General features: G+C 43.0%; 1 protein-coding gene and 1 non-coding gene across 2 annotated transcripts in view; both read right to left on the bottom strand.

Moving 5' to 3' along the window:
* The window catches only part of EHD4 (EH domain containing 4), a 66,802-nt gene that overhangs the window by 35,020 nt on the left and 12,010 nt on the right, over positions 1 to 19,772 (bottom strand). Inside the window, exons 2-3 of the mRNA XM_039888442.1 lie at positions 15,729 to 15,905; positions 7,109 to 7,206 (exon numbers count right to left, since the gene is read on the bottom strand). Of these exons, the coding sequence (XP_039744376.1) occupies positions 7,109 to 7,206; positions 15,729 to 15,905 (275 nt within the window). The remainder of the gene's footprint in view (positions 1 to 7,108; positions 7,207 to 15,728; positions 15,906 to 19,772) is intronic.
* Positions 17,672 to 17,790, bottom strand: LOC120581054 (5S ribosomal RNA). The gene has a single exon (XR_005647141.1). It is a non-coding gene; the product is annotated as a 5S ribosomal RNA (ribosomal RNA).

The raw sequence follows: 19,772 nt of genomic DNA, 5'->3' as shown, positions 1-19,772 counted from the left end.
AACAGCATGTGAGCACCCTGGCCAGGGCCTGTGTCTCACTCATTTTGAATGCTGGCATCCAGGACAGTGCTTGGCACTCACTAAATAATCAATATAAATGTGCATTGAATGAAAAATCTTTAGCATGTCCCTAATATTACCCATTGCTTTTTATACCATCACTTCTAAAAAAGAAAAATGCCAAAAAGATCACACAGAGACAAACACACAAGCTGTTATTTTAAAATTCTTTTTCCATTAAATATTTTTAAAACTGAATAATCAGTGTTATTTGTTTTCTACTTCCAGCGAGACATATGATTTCAAAATTTAAAAGCTGATCATCAATAAAATGACCATGATAATGTGGAAAAAAGGTAGAAACACTTATCCTAAAATAGCATATTCAATCCCTGAACAACAAACTTTACGTTTCAAATAACTTGACAAACATTTCCCTACTCTATGAGACAGAAAACTTTAAGAGGTAATAAATCAATATAAAGGCTAATTAAATGCAACCTTTGAAAACTCTTTGGCCTTCAACAATTATGACCATACAATGAGATGATGAAGATAATAACAATTAACATTTATTGAGCACGTACTCTGTGCTAGGCTGGGCATTATTTTCTGTGTCCTAGGTATTCGCTCAGTTACAACAGTATACGGTAGGTACTATTACCCTCATTTTACAGAGAAATTAACCACTTTTTCAAGGCCACACGGTTGGTAAATGGCTGAGCTGAATTGGAATCCAGGAATTCTATTGTCCATACACTTTCCACTTTACTATGCAGGACAACCTGCCTCCAGGGACGTAAATTCTTTGATGGTACCAAAACAAGCAATTCGTTTGATTCTGGGTTTACAGACTGATGAGTGTAGGTTATAGAAAAGATCTGTGGTGCTGCTGAAAAGCTGGGGTAAAAGCTCAAATAAAAATATAAACTCTGAGAAGTACTAAAGAAAAGCTGGGACGGTCCTAAGCTCTATCTGTAATTGCACGGTGACCAGAATGAAGGAGGGAACAGTGCTGTCTCACAATGACCCCCCCCACCCCAATGATTATTTCTACTCTTATTTATAAACTACCCAAGTAGGGCACAAACTTCCTTGTTCCAGGGGTACTCGGGAGGCATCACAGGCTCCTCTCAGAAATTTTTCATGAAGTTCAGCCATTATACCTGCAGCCTGGCTGTGAGGGCCACCTCAGTGATAGCTCTACCTGCCATCGCAGTCCTGCCTTGGACAAGCTGCTGGTCTCTGAAGTCTTTTTAGTCTCAGCTCTCCCAGTGCTTCTTAGAAGGGTCTTTGCTGCTGTCGAATCTGGCTAACATTTTGCTCTAAGCTTTCTTGTTCTTGTAAAGGGAAAGGTGGGGGTGGTGGCGGTGGTGGTGGTGGTAGTGAGTGGGTGAGTGAGTGAGTGTGTGCGTATGCGTGTGTGTGTTTTCTTCTCTAGTCTTTACGGTTTCCAAAGCCTGAGAGGAAAGCCATTCTTCTCTGGACATCTCTAAATGTTCTTTGATTTCTTTGGACAGCCTTCGAAATCTGATTTTTTGTCTTTCAAGTTCAAAAAACATGTCAAGTAGGTGTGTTTGCACTTCTCTGATTACGGTTTGTTCTTGTCTTTTCTATTTTTTCTGCACCTTTATTGATTACAGTTTGGAATTTCTTTGCTCTATTTTCCACGTCTATCAATTATTTTGTGATATTATGTTTGGGTACCTCAGCTGTGTTGGCAGACTCTTAAAACTGCCTGTTCATGTTTATCTCTCAGTATTTGAATGCCTTTTTTATTCTTGATGGCTTCCTGTAATGTTGCCAAAATCAAGAGAACCTAAGGATGTCTGTTTGTAAATGTTAAAACATTAATCAATGATTTTGAAGCGAACACTATTGTCTGTTATGTTATTTGAAGTGCAGTGAGATACTTTCTGTTTCATGCATTACTGTTATTTATTGTTTTTACTAGCAGAACGCTTTCTGCCCTTTTATTTTTCACTATCTTCTCAGTTCTAGTCATTGGCTTATAATGAAAAAAGCTTATATAGGGAAAGGCTTAAACACCAGAAGAAGATACCCTCTACTTTCATTTGACAAGCTGTTCGTCCTGGGAGAAGAGGCACATCTATTAGAAAATTCAGATCGAGAGTTTTTTTTAGAGTTATTTAAATTTTTAAAAGGGAAAAACAATATTATTTTTGTTACTAAAGTCAAGTCTGTTGAAGGCTACACAGAACCTCATACTCTTAGGAAACCACAGGAATATTTGCTGCTAAAACAGCACATTCCAAATATATATGTGCTAAGTAGATGGACAAGTCCACCAGATACCACATTAGAGTTTTTCACGGTGTGTTCTTCTTGTCAGACAAGGACATTATGATTGGAGCCAGAACCCAGAGGATTGTTCCTAGTAGTTGGGAACACACTTGCATTCATGCCAGGTCCAGAAATAAATCCTAGATGATGTTTAGGTTCAGCAAGAAATAAACAATATTTTAGGAAGCAAAGAGTCCAGGAGCCAGAATAATAAGAGGTTGAGAATGCAAATACAGATGTGTGCATAAACGTGTTCCTTTCTCACCACATAAGGGTAAAAAATTTGGATGCTGTCATCAGGGGCAAAGAATGTTTCTCAAGAATGAACTGACTCAGATTTCACCCATCCACTTCAAGAAAATAATCTGGAAAATCTTAAGAATCCAGGCATTCTTTTATTGGTTACAAGAAAAGAATCAAGAAAAAGTTTGTAAGACTTTTAGGTAGCTATTACTTGATTAGAATAAAATTATGATAAACATAATGTTCTTATTCCTGCTTGATGGGATTCATTTTTTAATTGAAGAAATGATTTAAATTTTTTGATGGGAATTCTTTATGTTAGCCAAGAGAGCTACAGTTTAGTAACCAAGCTCAATTTTCTGTTCCTAAAAATTTTCTGCCAACTGTAAGTAAACAAAAGAAAATTTGAAGAGTAACAGGTTTCCATATGAATTAGTATACTAAAAATTGCTCCAAAATCAATTACTCTAGTGGATTTTATTTACAGAACAGATTGACTCCCCTCAAATGCTGACTCTGAATTCTGGATTTATTCTGGAGCACACAGCAGGGAGGCAAGGAATGCAGTGACTTGACTTCTAGGGTAAGTGTTAAGATTCTGCTGATGAGAAGGCTGTGCTAAGACACATTCTTTTGGTATAGGTCACTTCTAACATAAGAGTGAGTTTGCCAGGTTATGCCTCAAACCTAACACCTCATGTAGAAATGTCAAGTGTTTCTTCTCATCACCTATGACTTTGGCTTAGACAAGAGCAATGACTGTGAAATGCCATGTCCTCCTTGTAACCACACTTGACCACTCTACTCAGCACAGAATAAAAAGAAACCAGGCTTATGCTGTCATTAGAAAGAAGCCTGAACGAGGAAGAATGGGTCACAGGTGAGCTGAGACATGTGACTGAACCTCAGGTTCAGAGTCTCCAGTTTTGCTTCACCACTAAGGCATCGGGACTCTTTTCTGAAGATACACCCTCACTAGGCCATCTGGTCCCCAGAGCTCTGGGATGCCTGGGCAATGCACTGGGGGTACCTGCCAGTGATGATGTGATACCGGCTCTCCCAGTTCAAGTCCTCCTTCCCCATTCAACCTCCAGCAAAGCAGTACAATGCTCTACCCCCCACCCCCCACTTTCCATCTGACTTGTCCCATGCTGATGAGGAGAACTCTGTGTTGAAGTTAACAGGTCTTGCTGGAGGTACTCAGCAGTCACCACGCACTCACCACCTCCTCCTGCAGATGCACTGTCTGACTGTCTGTCCAGCATGCTCTCAGCCAGGGCTGCACAGCCCTGAAGGCCAGAGGGTAGACTGGATTCACACTATAGCTTCAGGCTTTAGCAACTGCCTGAAGCACTCATTCTGAGCCTGTTCTCCAAAAGTGGCATCTTGTCAACAGTTTTTACTCTGTACAGATGCCAAGCTCAGTCACCTATTTGCTCAGCAGCTGGGCAAAGAATTCTCACAATCACTAGAAGGCTCTGGTTTCCAGGAGGAGTGAAGGTGAGGGGGTTTCCTTGGCCAGGGCTTAGCTTCTGTTTGTGTGTGACTGTGTGCAGGTTTAACTTAGATAGCAAATCTTAAATGATGAGCATAGTATAGACACACAGCTCAACACATGGTGGCTGTTCTCATACCACTATCGTAAACACACACTTTGAGGATATGCCTTAAACGTGCAAGAGGGACCTACTTGATGAGACTGCTCAATTGCACTAAGGGACAAAAACAAGAGAGGCAAAGCTCCACTGGTCAAGTCAATGTGGATGTTTCAAATGTTCTGTGGGGGTCAAAATCTGTACCTCCTTCCATATTGACATAAATGAAGGTGGTGCTGTGATTTATGAAGCTGAAGGAATCGAAGCAGATATGAGCATGTGTAAGAATGTAGTGCTGTTTGTAATAGTTTAAGCTGAAGCCTCTTTAAAACAGTACATATTCTTTGGGGTTAGTGTGTTGGAACTATCAGCTGAGTGACTCCAACCACCAACTGTGCCCACCCACGGCGTGATACTCAAGCTTGGAAACTCTGGCTGCATGCGTAGTGTTGTCACTGTTTGCAATTCTTGGTCCTTCCTCACCAGCTGCTTTGTCTGTCAGGATGGCAGGGACTGGCCGACTGGTTGGAACCATATGTGCTATTTCTGTGCATAGGATGTGAGTAAGTAATGTCGCAGTAAGTCGGACCAGGATATGAGTCAGGTTATTATAAAGTGTTAAAAAGAACTGATCTTCAAAGCGTCCTGAAAGGATCATGCCACGCTACTCTGCTGTACAGGAGCTACAGTTTGAAAGACATTTATAATTACTAATCAAAGGAAAAACCCTGAAGGATATGGATAATCAGAACTAGCCAAACGCCTACCAATGAAAAGCAATGGATAAGGCTGAAGCTAAAACCTTGAGGTCTTAAAATTTAGAGGTAAAAAGAAATATTTATCACAAGGATCACATGTTTCTCTAGCATGCTTCAGTTAGACATGTAGAAGCAGTGAAACGGGCAGCTCGGAAAAGCTGTGGAACGTGGGTTCGCTTTATCTTCCTCCGAAAACAAAATATTTTGTCTGCAGAGCAACTTTCATGGGGCCAAATTAATGGTCCTAAACTGGCTCTTAAAAAAATTTATTGGCAGTGAGGCATCAATATAAAAAAGGATATCTTTCGCTATTTGTAAGAGTGAAAAATTATAAATCATCACAATATCCACAAATTAAATAAACTATGTTTTGTCCCTTTGATGGAACCTAAGCAGCTGTTAAAAGGAATAAAGTAATTTGAATGTAGGGGTATGGAAGAATGATGTCTGAGGGAGACTATTATGGAGAAAATCAAGTTGTAGAAAATGTGCATGGTAATTGCATTTCTGTTAAAAATGATATGTTGTCCATGTATAGGAAAAAGTCTCTAAGGAGCCAGAGAAAACCATTAAAAATTGTTATTTGTGACAGAGATTTTTGTATACCCCTATTCACTGTTTGAATCCTTTATAATAAACATTACTTTTATAACAGAAAATAAACCATCAAAGATATTTATGAGAAAAGACTAGTAATAACCTGACTTTTTCTGTAATTGCAATGTTCTTGGAGGCCTCAGGGCAGTCTAATGGCCAACCAAGTCCCTGAGCAAATGAGTGAAGGCACAGACAGCAAGGCTCTGGGGGAGTCCATGGAGACTACGCAGTCAGTGCTTCTGAAATGCCATCAGAAAGGAGGGTGTACAGACCAAGGAAGCCCATTATGTACTCCTGCCATGGTACCCTTGCGTTCGAGCTCTTTCTGGCCTCTGTAACTGTACTTTTGCTTCAGAGGCGCCGAGGGAGTTTTCGCCCTGTGGCCATAAGCCATGGCTGTGACCCCCCGGCAGGTTACTGCTCAACCTTGGCAAGCTAACACTTCTGAACATAGTTTTGCTGACTTGCTGTTCAAGGGGTATCAGTGAGAAGTGACGGCAGCAATTCATCGGCTCCATCTTCTTCCTCCCAGCAAGCCTGGAACTATCTTTTGTTTTAAGAGCCAAGGTGAAGGGAACTTCACCTGTGTCTATGACCACAGGAATCCATCACAGTGCCCTCCCAGTCAGGAATTTTCTAAGTAAACTGTGTCTTCTGCTCTGCCCCAGACGGTCCCTTTCTCTAAAAGGGTGGGAGAGAGAGCGAGCCCATTCGTTTAACCACAGGCAAGGGGCTGGAAACAGTTACTGTCTTCTGAAGGCTGAAGAAACCCAGACCGCTGTTCTCCAGAAGCGTTTTCTATTCTCCAACGATCTCTTCTGAACTCGTCACAGTCAATCTCTCCTTCCCCACTCCAGAGCTGCCCTTAGGTAGCACCTAGTCAGCCTCCAGATTCTGGCTCAAATGCATGCCCTCTGGGGAGCATTTCCCAACACCCCAAGGCCAGGCCAGGTCTCCTTATACCTTACACACAGTCCCCATCTCAGAATGCTTATCCCGGCCCGCACTTTCCACTTATTTCTGTGATAAGTTGATTAGTGTCTGTCTTCCTCATTAGAACGTTAAGCTCCTTAAGGGTGGAAACTGCACCTGTTTTTGCTGAACCCCCAGTTCATAGTACAGTGTCTGGTGCCAAGCAGATACCAATAAAGGCTTATTCAATGGAAGGATGCTGCAGAGGCAACTGGGCGGAATATGTGCCAATGGGGAAGAGAGAGCAGCTGCAAAGGCCCCTCTCCCTGGTCACTAGCTTGCCTCCTTTATTTTTTGACATATGTGTCCAAGTGAATGGTTAGCCAGTGATATGTCTCCTCTTAAAATCTGAAGATTCATCTGAGGTGGGTCCTAGTAGTAGATGACAGTGTTTAAAGGCATTAAGAGGTTATGGCTAAGGCTCTGGCAAGTTTCTCCAATGAAATGGCAGAGCCTTTGATGCTATGACTTCTTGGTTACTTCTTGGGGACTTTTTAGCTCTGTATCCCGGGGATGCCCAGGGATGCTTAGGGTGTCCTGGAGCATGGAGAGAATCTGATGGGGACAGAAACCCTCTGCCAACAGCAGAGAGAGCGTCGGACAACACCGGGTGAGTGGTGGGGTGGGGTGGGCACTGACCTCGGCTGATGCGCTGCTTCTCCCCAGACAGGATGCCAGGGCTGTCAATGATGCTGATACTCTTCAGGACCTGATTGGGCAGCTGGGAGCACATGAACCTGGAAGAAAAGGATCAAAGGTGGGGTCAGAAATTGCACTAACTACGGAGCTCCTTGGCCTCTGTGGGCTACTGACATCATCTGTGGTAAAGCGGGGGCTTGGAGGGGATTGTTGGCATCCCACTGGTGCTACAGAGACTAGATACCAGGAATGGGAGGGTGTGCTGGCACCTCCTGCTACCTGCCACTGAATCCCCTGCTGCTAATTATGATTTTAGCGAACATTTATTGAATACTTAGGTATTTTACAACATCATCTCATTTGTCCCTCATTTTAACCTCATGAGGAAGAAATTACAATTAACCTCGGAGAGTTTAAGTGACTTGCTTAGCGTCACTCAGAGCTGGTCTTTAAACCCAGGTCAGCCTGACTCCAAAGCCCATCTGTCTCACCTATGCCTCCTCCATGCTGCTCCTCTGCCAAGTGTCCCGAGCTTCTCCTCCCAGGGATCCCACACCTCCTTCAGGGTCACTGCCACACTGGGCTGAGCATCCTGAGCTCCTTGTCCAGCCCCTGCCTACTCCTGATATGTCAGTGAAGGTACTGGGGTCTGTTTTCACTGTCTGATGACCCAGGACTCAGCACCCCACCTGGTGCCCACTATAGCTTCAGGCTCAGGGTGGAGCAGGCACCTGCGGGCAACTCCCCAAATCCTCCAGGTGCTTCTGAGTCTTGGGGGTGCCCTAAGAGGGCCCTGCCAAACTTCTCCAAGCCTCCTCCCTTGTCCATCACTTCCCTGATACTATCTTCTCCTCCTCATCTCGCTTCCCCTGAGGTCCAGGCAGAGTGGAATGGCAGGGAAAGTGTGGCCTGTGGGTCAGCAGACCTGGGTTCAGGTTTGGCTCAGTCTTTGCCAATAAATTGCTGTGGGACCCTGGACAAAGGCTCCCCACTCTGGGCCTCAGTTTCCTCATATATATAAATGGAGACAGTTAGACCAGGAGCTAGTGAGGTCCTTTTTAGCTCTCACGCTGTGTAACTCTAGAGTGGCAGATGGAAATGCTTTGTTCCCTCCACCCCAGGTAACAGAGCCCAGGTGGATCTGTTAGGCATTTGCATATTTTAGGGAGGAAACTGCAGAGTGCCTCGCCTTTCCTATATTGCCAATGTCTGTGTGGGCAGAAAGCTTGAAAACCCTCGGTGAAAGCTCAATTCTTCCACTGAGTGGAACTGGTGGGATTACTCAGAAAGTAAATATGCTGGGAATGCAGGACAAGGAGGCCTGCCCAGCCTTCACAGTGCATGTGTGGACAGCACAGCCACAGAAAGGACGTGGGAGCAGCCCGATGGGCAGGGGTGGACAGCCCTGAGCAAAAGGTCCAACTATTGACATTTTGAAATAACTTTATTTGAAGGTGTTTAGAACAAGTTTCTTACATATTCTTTCCTAGATTTTCAAGTCAGCCCGGGAAGATGTAAGAAAGATCTGATCATTTTATAGCTAGAAAAATTGAAGCACAAAGCAGTTATGGCATCTTGGGGTCATGCCTCAAATGCACGACTGGCTGGAGACTGCAACCTAATAGTTCTGATGTCAGTTGAGAAGAACTCAACCCATAATGTTGAAAATCTCATAACGTGAAAAATAAAGCGTCAAGTTAATTTAAGAGAAGTCCTTCATTTCTGATTTTCTCCAGTCTCTCCTGCACCCTCCACCTTGAAATAAACCCCATTGCCCAATACTCAGAGAGCAGATCTGTGAGAATAAAATGCACTGAGATCACTAAACATTCTTTGTAAGTTCACAGTGAAAAACCACCACATTCAATTCTCTCGAATTGGGGGTAGGAACGGGGTTCTGGGCATGTCTCTGGCGGACCGCATTTCTTGTCAGTAATGATTCGGTCTCTTAACATAGTCCCATCTTTTTTATCAGATGGCTGGAGACATTTGCCAATGCTGAAAAACTGCACATATGTGGAACTACTTGATGTAAAGTATTCCTGGGAGAGGCTGATATTTTTCCAAAACCAAAAGCTCACACTCAATATCAATATTTCTGAAACACAAGACCCCTGGATTTTAGCGTGAAGTTAACAGAGGGATTCAAAAATTTACAATCTGTCCACTTCCTCTGCACAGTGACGTTTCAATAACTCCCATGGCTCCTGACACAACAGCAGAGGTAAAATGTGTGAGCTACAAAACGAGATGCAGTTCAGATGTGGCAAAGTTAGCACACAATAGACAAGGGAGCAGGCTGAGGGGCCAGGAGAGTAACTGCAGAAAAAAGAGGAAGAGGAAGAAGGAGATGAAGAGGGGAAGAGGGAGGAGAGGGGAGAAGGGGAAAGGAGAGAGGGAGGAGGAGAGGAGGGGAGGAAGAGAGGGAGGGAGAGAGAGGAAGGGAGTGAGAGAGGAGAGGGGAAGAGGAGGACACAAATATTCTAATTCAAGGAGAAAGGGGAAGAGGAAGCGGGAAAGCGGGGGAAGGGAAGAGGAGGCACCCTGAGAAGGGGTAGTTGGGGTAGTGTGAAAAGCTGGGCTCCACTCTGGGGAAGAAAACACATATGAGGGGCTGGGGGGTTTAGAAAGGAGTATAGAACACAAGTCAGCTTTGAGACCCCTTGTAGAGGTATGACTCATACTCTACGGGTTAGAACCACACATTTTCTTAAATATACTGTAATCAGAAAAAACTCTAATGCAATGTTGTCAAAGCAATCCTGTCTTACTTTTATGCTCTAAGAAAGGAAGGTGATAAGCAAGGTTATTGGCTTTGGGTAGATCGCAGTATGCTGTGGGTCAGGCCTTCCCTTCCTATCTGTGTCTGCTGAAATGTTTCCAAGCACAGATTTGCTGTCTCAAATCTAGTAGATGGATTTCCTATTACTTCCCCGAGTGACTGACATGAAGTGTATCCATGCTTTGCCTTCTGCATTTCACATGGAACCTGCAAACATGTGCTGGTTCAGCCCAAGAGCCTCACATAAGCTTTTATGAAGTGTCCCTCACCCGGGGCTGATGTGATACATTTTCTGAAAACATTCCATTTTGATAATCAATATTTTAAAAGAACCAGGCAGTATCTTAATAGTGCTTTTGATTTCCAGAAGATGTGATGATGTGTAGTAGTTAAGTAATAATAAAGTGGCACAAACATTTGTGGGCCACTTACTGCGTGTCAGGCACTGTTCTAAGCACTTTCTATACATGTTAAGTCAATTCTTGACACAATCTCAGAAGTAGGGACTTTGTGTCATTTTACAAAGGAGGAGACTGGGGTACAGAGGGATCACAGACCACAACTTGCCAAGTCACATGGCTGATAAGTGACAGAACTAGAATGCTAACCTGGCAGTTCTGACTCCAGAGTCCAGGTTCTTAACTAGTCGGCTGCTTCTACCATTCATGCATTTGAACCACCACTATGGACCTTCATCACACAGAGGGCAACATCTTGAAACAAAGGAGTGGCACGCCATAGTCCTGAACTCCCCACCCAAGAGGCTCCCACTTGTGATTTGCTCTCAACCCAATGGTGGAGAGTGGGGCAGTGAAGAGGAAGCAAAAGATCCAGGCTCTGGCCATCTTCTTTACTCACATACCCTATTACTTCCTGCAGGTCTCTGAGCAATTCCACCAGCCTGAGGACTCCCAGGTTGTTAGGTTCAAGTAAACTTGCTTCAATGGAGACAGTACAGAGTTGTTTCAAAGTACCTCACTTTACTGATAAGTCTAAGACCAGAGAGATTACACACCTTCTTCCTAAATTGGCACAGTAAATAAATACAATATACAAAAGACTTTGACAATTAACCTGTAATAATTATTACATGGTCCTACCACATATGGCTGATATAACCTTCCACTGCTCAGGAGGAATTTAATTTCACATCCAGACTACAAAAAGCCTGTGGTTGCCCCTTAGATTGAATTGTACAGAATTACCACTTTACAAGTGAAAGATGATTGAGTATTGGCAATTTCACGTTTAGGTTCAACCTAAATATGTACTTTTCTAAATCAAGCCTCTTTCTTCTGACTCTCATGGGGGAAAGCCTTGGGAAAAGCTAGGTGCAATGTGCCACTCGCTGCCAGTGTCAGGAAAATCTGCCTGAACCCAGGCAGTAAAGCTGTTTTTCTGGAATGTCAGACAGGACTGTACGGATAGCTGCTGATAAAAAGCAATGGTTTAGCGACCTGGGAGCCACCATAACCCTGAAGTTAAAGATCAAATGGAAGAGCTTCAGGGAGTTTATTATGGATAAGCACATCACACACACAAAAAACCAATTAATCTCTCAGGTTAAAATTTTTTTTTTTGCTGGTGAATCAAGGTGATTCTTGGCAAGAGCCTATTTTTCTTAATCTCTGCAGCTAAATTAGCTGGTGGAGCCAGCATATGTCTGGATTAATGTTGAATAATTGTATTAAGTCAGTTTTTAAAAAATTCCCAATGATATTAAATAACTATGAAATATTCATAGTCTAAAAAAAGTCTATTTAATGAAGCTTCATTAAATTACATAGACGTAACAAATAGAGTATCAGTCCAAAAATATACATATGTATTCTATTATTGTTAAATCATTACACAAATGTATAACAGTAGTTTTTTGGTTTTTTTTTAAATCATCACTATCATCAGGCCTGGCTAAAATGACAGGAGCACTGGAAGTACTGTTCATATTCCTTTAGCTGAAAAGGAAGTTTCAAAATTTTAATTCCCATGGCCAGTAATTATTTTTAAAAAGAAACAGAGGCAATTAAGAAGTAAATGAGATTAAGAATTTCTTCTTTGGAAGACTACAATTTAAAATCATACTAGATCCTAAACTAAAAACAATGTCTGTAGCTATCTGGATTTGAAAAAAGACAATTTTAGAAAAGCAGATTGAGGGAAAAACATAAACATTCAATTCAAAAACAGACTGCAGGGGGAAATGTCAGAAGCCAATTCTCGATCAAAATACACTGTTATCTCCCGAGACTTGTGGCCTGAGGGTGCTGTTGGTCTGTGCATCTCCTTCTCTGTGAAGTGGAACTGCTTCCTGATAAAAGACTTTGAAACCTCAATAGCCACCTTCTCATGGAGCATTTCCAAGACCGGTCAGCCCGTGGAATTCTTTTCGGAAGGAAAGCAGCACGGTGGAATTGCAGAATGTCACATTAAAGTCGTTCCCATAGAACTCTTTTTGTTTTGGACTCAACTCCTTTTATTGTTCAAGTAGGGAATTTCTATAATTTGAACTTTCTTTTTTGGGAATCTGTCTTCTTTCTCAGAAGTGCACTATAGACTCCTTGTTACTTTCTTAAAAACCAGCCTTGGAGATAGAGACTCAAGCTCCACTGGTTTGCTTAATGCTTCAATGCCAGTGTTACCCTCTAGGTGTCCTGGGGTCAGATGCCCAAGCTAATGTCCTGTAATGAGGGGCCAAGGCAAGGGGCCCTATCCCAGGGGTAATGACTAGTGGTTGCTCAGTAGGTGGAGAAAACCAATTTTCTTTCCTACTAAATGTTGTATTTTGACCTCATTCCCAGAAAGTATGCTATGTAAAAAGAAGTTTGCCTGCTCTTAGAGCAAACCTGCTGATGTTCCCACAGGGATGCTAAAATTACAGACACACATTTGAGTGTCTTACACTAATTGACTTTCTTATACAAATGCTGGGTGAACAGCAGCACTGTCTGTAGATACAACTTAATCATGCTGTTTACGCTTAAGTATGTTATTAACGTATATGAGGTACATCTCTTACAGGTGAGCCTTGCACATATACATGGCCACCAGGATGAGAAGGACAGAAACTCCTCTTTGCCAGTGCTTTGTGAGGTTCAGGGTAGCTGACAGAAGGGAAGAAGAAACCTGAATTCTAGCCCTTTCTCTGTCTCTCCTTAGGCAAGTCATTTTACTTCTTTGCTCTCGGTTTCCTCATCTGTAAAATGGCCACAGCATCACCTGTCTTGTTAACCCTGTAAAGATAGTGTCTATGAAATTATTAATCTATGATGTGGGGCATCATCATCTTCATCATTGTTGGTGGGCTATATTGAGGACAGCCTTCAAAGTCAGATAGGAGGCAAGAGGCAATGACTCTTAGTCCAAACATCAAACCATTGGGCAGTTCAGTATAACAGTCACTAGCATGGCCTATGAGACAGAAGGCCACTAAGCTGAGTGACCCTGTAGAAGTTAAATTAATCTCTCTATAGATCAATCCCTCCTCTCGACATTGGGGACAATAGTAGCACCTATGTCACAGGGTTTTTGTGAGGATTTAGAGCTAATATAAAGTTTAGAACAGTATCTTACACACAGTAAATCCACATAATTATTTGCTATTATTTTTGTATATATTCTGAATTCAATTAACACTTAATATATAATGCATGGATTATTTTCAGCAAGCTTTAAATTTTGACATAATGAACCTAGCCATTCAAAATCTTTCCTGAACATGTTTCCATACTCATTTGCTATATGTTTGGAATTTGAAAATAAAATTTTGTCAGGAAAGTAAGTCATTTGCCAAAATAAAACAAGCCATTACCACTCTTCCTGGTTTTTCCCTTGTGAATATGGACTTCAAGAAATGGGAACTTGAAAAAAGTAGCATCTTATTCCTTTTTTTTTTGTTGAGGGCAACCTTGGTGGACCTCAAGATTATAAGGATCTTGTCAGCTTACCATCCCTTATTTTTTACTTACAGCACCTGGTCTTCCTAGGTGGTCTCCCATCCAGTACTAACCAGGGCCAACCCTGGCAGCTTCCAAATCAGCAGGATCGCATGGTTTTTTTTTAAACAGACAATAAGACTAAGGGCAGTGGTAATGAAACCACACGACTCTACTCTTCCACAGATAATATGATGTGCCCTACACTTTCCAGGGCCTCTGGAACCTTCCAGGGCCCGTTTTGGGACAGAAAGCCTGGCTGTTGCCTGCACCGTGACCATGGCTTCCTGGCAGGCCCTGATGGGGGAGCTTCTTGCCTTGCTTCCCCTCAACCATGGTCCGCTCTGTCCCAAGAGACCCTCTGGTATTTTCTCACTTGGGCTCGACCCCTACTTCTCTCAATGTTTGGTGCCAACCAATGCTGCTCTGGAGGGGAGGAGTAAACTCCTCTTAGAGGAGAGAACCCTGAAGGTAGAAAAGAAAATCACCCAGACAGTATCCTGCAAATCACTGTCAACAACAACATGAAATTTCTATCTACATCATCAGCACCTTTCTGTTATCCTACTGCCAAGTTTCCTCACTGCTATTTGGATGCTTTCTTTCATCCATAATAGAAGCATTAAAAAGCCCTTACAGAAGAGTATGGATTCCTAGAGAATTTAGTTTTTCAGAGAAGGCACTTGTGGAGGTTGCCTGGGCCGTCGTCGGCAAAGCCACTGCACAGCACCCCGGCACGATTATTCCATAGTCCTTGTGAATGGAGCCCCCTGGAGTTGTACAATGAGGTACATCAGCCCTGGGACAACAGCAGTCAGCTGGGAGAATACATTCCTACTTTTTTTTAAACATCTAAAAAGGAGAAGTGCAGTTCAAGTCTCCTGTCTGTCAGCTCTAGTCCCACCTCTCCGTAAAGAGGTTTGGCTAACCCCTCCCTGGCTCTGTACTTCTCGTAGCCCACTCCCCCAAACTAACTAGTCTAGAGCAGTAGACATATAAAAGCAGGGATGGAGGGGCAAGGGAAGCGACAGGAAAGAAGAAAGAGAAAAGGTAAAAAAAAAAAAACCAACAAAAAACGCTAGGAGTGGCAGAGAGGAGGAGAGGGAAGTAAGAGCAGATCACGTCTGAAAGTGCAGAGCTGTACCCGGGAGAACCTGCCGCCTTGTTCTTGCCCCCACACCTATTTCATTGAGAATTCTGTGAAAGGTTATAGGGTAGTGCAAATAAAACACGTCTCCAATGAAGACAGGCCTCAGCTAGCCTACAACTTCGCGTCTATAAAACAATGATCTTGTAACAAAGTTAACTTTTTGTGCTGTTTTGGCTCTATTTCCCCTGACCTTCTCTAGTGTAGAAGGAAGCAGCTCAAAGCATGGGAGTAAGAAGCATAAGGGGACAGCTACGGAGGTGCAGTAGTCCTGAAATAATCAACAGACTAAATCTGGTGTCAAGTGAACCTCAGGGGTCCTCTGGGCTGAGAGATCTCGGTGCAGGAGGCCCCCAAGCATACTATGCCTGAGAGGTGGCTATCCAGCCATCATTTAACATTGCCAGTGATGGGCAGCTCACTACCTCACAAGGCAACTTGATCTATTTCTGGATAATAATTCAGATAAAAATCTGAAGCTCAAATTATTAGGAATCTGTTCCTTATACTGTGTGGCCTTTTAATGTCCAAACCTTGGCCTTAGCTCTGCCCTCTGAAGCTACCCAGAATAGATGTAAATGATCATTTCCCATGAAAAATCTCTCAAATATTTGAATATAATAAGCATATTCTCTATCACTCCTCTCTCCTAAGACAGACATGCTCTGTTCTTGTTTTTGAACCTTTACATGTAATTGCTAAAAATTCAAAGAAAAGTTTTAATAACCTGACCAAAGATGACAGTTTGTTGGACCTTACCGATTCAGGAAAGCATTTCCAAAGCGACTAAGCTTTCGAAATGGCTTTTTGGGGTCCACGACTAAAGCATTCCCTGGGGTGCTGCCCTCGGTCTCCCCGTACATCACAGCGATGAAGGAATCAGTGGTGGGCTCTGGACCAATCCTCATGCCTGGGAAATCCTGCTCCAGTAAGTATCTGGGGGAGGGGGGAAAAAAAGAAACAGCATGTTGTCACAAAGCAAGAGGCCAGAAAGCTTCCTGGATCTACCAATTTTTAACACAAGCACTTAAAAACCTGGAACTATAACCTCCAAGAAAAGGAGAATGGCATTTCACATTAGAAGTATACTTTAAAAATAATTATCTGTTAACGTTCTGTCTGGCAGAATTGCTACTTGGCATTTTACTCTTTCGCTAATAATAATTTTTCAAAGCCTAAAATCTACAAACCGATTTTTTTCCCAAGTATAAGAAGCCCTGCGAACGAGATCAGACATCTTGCAGACCGAGCCTTTTGAAAGTGTGCCTTTGCTCAGCACGACAATTCTTATTCATGTTTCCATTGGTGCAACAGACACCAACCACCCCAGAGAAGTGTACCCAACCAGCTCCTATGCATCCTGGAAGACCCGGCTCAGGCCCACCACCTTTAGAGAAGTGTCCCTGTCCCTCTAGCACGTTGGGGAGACCTCCTCTGTGGGCCCTGGGTACCCTGTGCCTGTGGCCATCATGGTGCTCACCATGGATACTGTACTTCTTTGCTTGTGGGCCCCTGCAGGCAGGCCCATGTCTGTGGCCAGATGCAGTTTTACAACTGCTCTGGGATCTCTAGTCTGAAGTCATCATCAGCAAAGCTAGAATTCAAGTCCAGATCACACCCCTCCCACATCTGTGGCCTGGATCATGCTATAACAGGAAGCCCGGGGGAGAGGCGAAGGAAGAAGAGACAACTGGGCAGAGGGGCCAGGGCTTGGAAGAATAGCAGCAACCAGTGTCACCAGGCTCCCTGCTGCACACACAGTTCCCAACTCACAAAAGGGTTAGGTCCAAGTGTTGGTTTGAAACTTGCCAGGCACTTTCCCTAGTATCAATGTTAACTGCAATGGTTGGCTTGCCAAAACAGCCTACAAAAGGCCACATACACCAATAAAACAGATGAGAATTGTTTTGGGGGGAAAGCTCAGCATTTAGTTCTACCTTGGGTGGTTCTCTGCAACATGGCTCCTTCTCAGCACCTTCTCAGGCCTGGTGGGGAGGTGGGCATGTGAGAATGGGGCTCGGGCAGGGGTGGAGGGCTGTGTGGAAGCTGTAGCTAAGCACTGAGTCCCAGCGGGGCAATAACTCACATGTAAAGGTGTGTAAGTCAGACCATCACTGTTAAGGAGTGCCTGAATTGCTTCCCGATAGTTCACTTCTATAAAAGCATGGCAAACGCCATGATTTTGGAATGACAGAAGTTTCAGTGACACATGTAAAGTATGAAATTGTCTAAAGAAGAGCAGGTGTTTCTTACTTTCAAATTCATACTGTAATAGAAGCTAGAATATGCTAAGTAGCAACGCTGCTAGACAGAACATTAATAAATAATTGTTCTTTAAGTATGTTGCTAATGTGAATCAGTTTGAACCAAAAGAAGCTCCCTCAACTGTGACCTCAGTGAATAATCCAATCTCTGGGTCCCAGACACAAAAGAACAAGAACTAAGGAGACTTACTGTATTATATAGCTTGCTTACAGTATTAATTTACTTAGCAATACTTTCTCCCATAGATAATAAAAAGCCAAAATTCAATGTTCAATTTCATTATCAAAGTAATATCAATTAAAGACATACCATATTAGCACTTTTATTTTATTTATATTTATTTAGTTATTTATTTTAGGCGAGGCAATCCTGGTTGACTTCATAGATTGCAAGGACCTTGTCAGCTTACAATCTCTTATTTTTCATTTTATTTTTTACGCCTACAGCACCTGGTCTTCCTAGGTGGTCTCCCATGCAAGTACTAACCAGGCCCAACCCTGCTTAGCTTCCGAGATCACATGGGATCAGGCTTGTTCAGGGTAGCATGGCTGTAGACCATATTAGCACTTTTAAAAACTCATAACACTCAATGCTGGTGAGGCTTCAATGAAATAAACACCCTTATATATGTTGGTGGAAGAATAAATTGGTATAACCTCACTGGAAAGAAATTTGATTCTTTGTGTTAAGAATGAAGCCTTTAAAATGGGGGTTTTTGAAATCTAACCTTAGGAAAAATCCTAGACATGAAAAAGATTTCTGCATGAAGATGTCCAGTGCAGCATTATCTATAACAGCAAAAAATTAGAAAAAAATTGTGTTCTCTTTCCCATAGCTCTTATCCCCCCTATCATAATATGCAACAATCTCTGAGCACATGGTTGAGGTGCTCAATAAACACTTGTTGAAATAATGAATGTATAAGTGTCTAATAACAATGGCCTTAGTACCACCTTCCCAATATGCTACAGCCATTCCCAGCTCAGAGTTGTTTGGAAGGCCCCACATTTCTGCATGTCAAATGGCACTTCCTCAGTGAGCACCCTGACAAAGTAGCCTCTCCAGTCTGTGAGCGGCATTAGTGAACAGACAGGACAAAAAGCGCTGCTTTCCTGTGTCTTCACTCTACAGGGGAGATAGGGAATAAATTATAAAATAATAAGTTTCTTTTCTTCTGATACATAGTTATTTCCTGCAGGGCTGAAGCCACACACTCAGAACTTTAGAGCCTCAAAGTCTATGAGGAATCATTTGGTTCAACCCCACATCTTGACAGGTGAAGAGACTGAGGATGAGGGCAGGAATGTGACTTGTTGCTGGTCAAACCTGCCTGTGGCCATGCCGGACTGGGTGCCTGGAATTCCTCCCTCCTGGCCCAAAGCTTTTGCTCTTATACTAGGCTTAGCTCTACAACCTTAGGGTTCCACACCCCCCGCCCCCGCCCCCCCAGCTTCTAGTTCCCTAAGTAGGACTTGTCAGATACATGAGTCAATATATGACATGCCCCACTGATTGCCCGGAAGAGGTTTTTGTTTTTTTTACACTGGGGATGGTGAAACTCAGATACACTTATGTCACACTGTTGGGCAGGCATGCACATGGCAAGGCAGTGAGACAACTAAGAATAACCAGGACACAGAGGAACTGACATGAACCAAGTGAGAATGAAGTGATGAGGTTCAAAACCAGCAACCTGGAAAGAAAGAGTCTGAGTGGATCTTGAAGTGTGATGTACAAAAATGGTTTACTCACACAGCCCCATGCACGATGCTAATCAATTGCGTTAAATTTTTTTCTGACACCTCAGAGGCTTTCCCAAAGTCACAAGTTCCAGGGACTTTGTGGTGTTACTGCGATAACAAGAATTCAAAGGAATAAGAGGCCACAGGAAGCCTACAGAAAGAATTGACCACGGTTCAGAGCCGCTAGCCCACTGCACAAGCATCCTGTGCGTTAGATGGATTTTTGTCCCTGGCTCCACCTTGCTCTCCTTTTCCTGTGTTCTCAGAGAGTCTGCCAATTCCAGTGGTGATTGCTCCCAGAGTCTTGAGCCAAGTTGTCAACATAAAAAGATACAGACATTTGGATTCCAAGGAGCTGGGCGGAGGGGATGGGTGGGGGGTGTGGGGGGAGGACAGGAGACACGACATCTCCTTGTCCCTGTCCTCTGAGGGTCACGGTTCGGCCTTGTACAGATGGCTCCTGGGTACATTGGCTGCCATGCTCAGGCTAGGCTCAAGGAGCTGCTTTCAGGCAAAGGTATATGTGGACAGTGTCTTTTTTCTTTCATTGCTCAGGCTAGAAAATTTTTTTTAACTTCATAGAAAAAAATGTGACAAGAAGAAAAAATCTTCAAGACGATGAAAAGTGCCTCAACGTATACAAGCACCATCTTCTCAAAGATGAGCTTAAGAATGACTAAAATACAAACAAACTGTAAGAGGTAAATTATTCCAAAATTCTAGCTGTAAATTTTGTCTCCCCTGCTTTCCTGTGTCTTCATGGGCATTCATCCACGCATTCTTAAACTTATTCCAT

This window comes from Pteropus medius, unplaced genomic scaffold, assembly GCF_902729225.1.
Source record: "Pteropus medius unplaced genomic scaffold, Ma_sr-lr_union100, whole genome shotgun sequence".
NCBI classification, from domain to species: domain Eukaryota; kingdom Metazoa; phylum Chordata; class Mammalia; order Chiroptera; family Pteropodidae; genus Pteropus; species Pteropus medius.
Note: the sequence above shows the minus strand (reverse complement) of the source record. Positions and strands in the feature narration are given on the sequence as shown.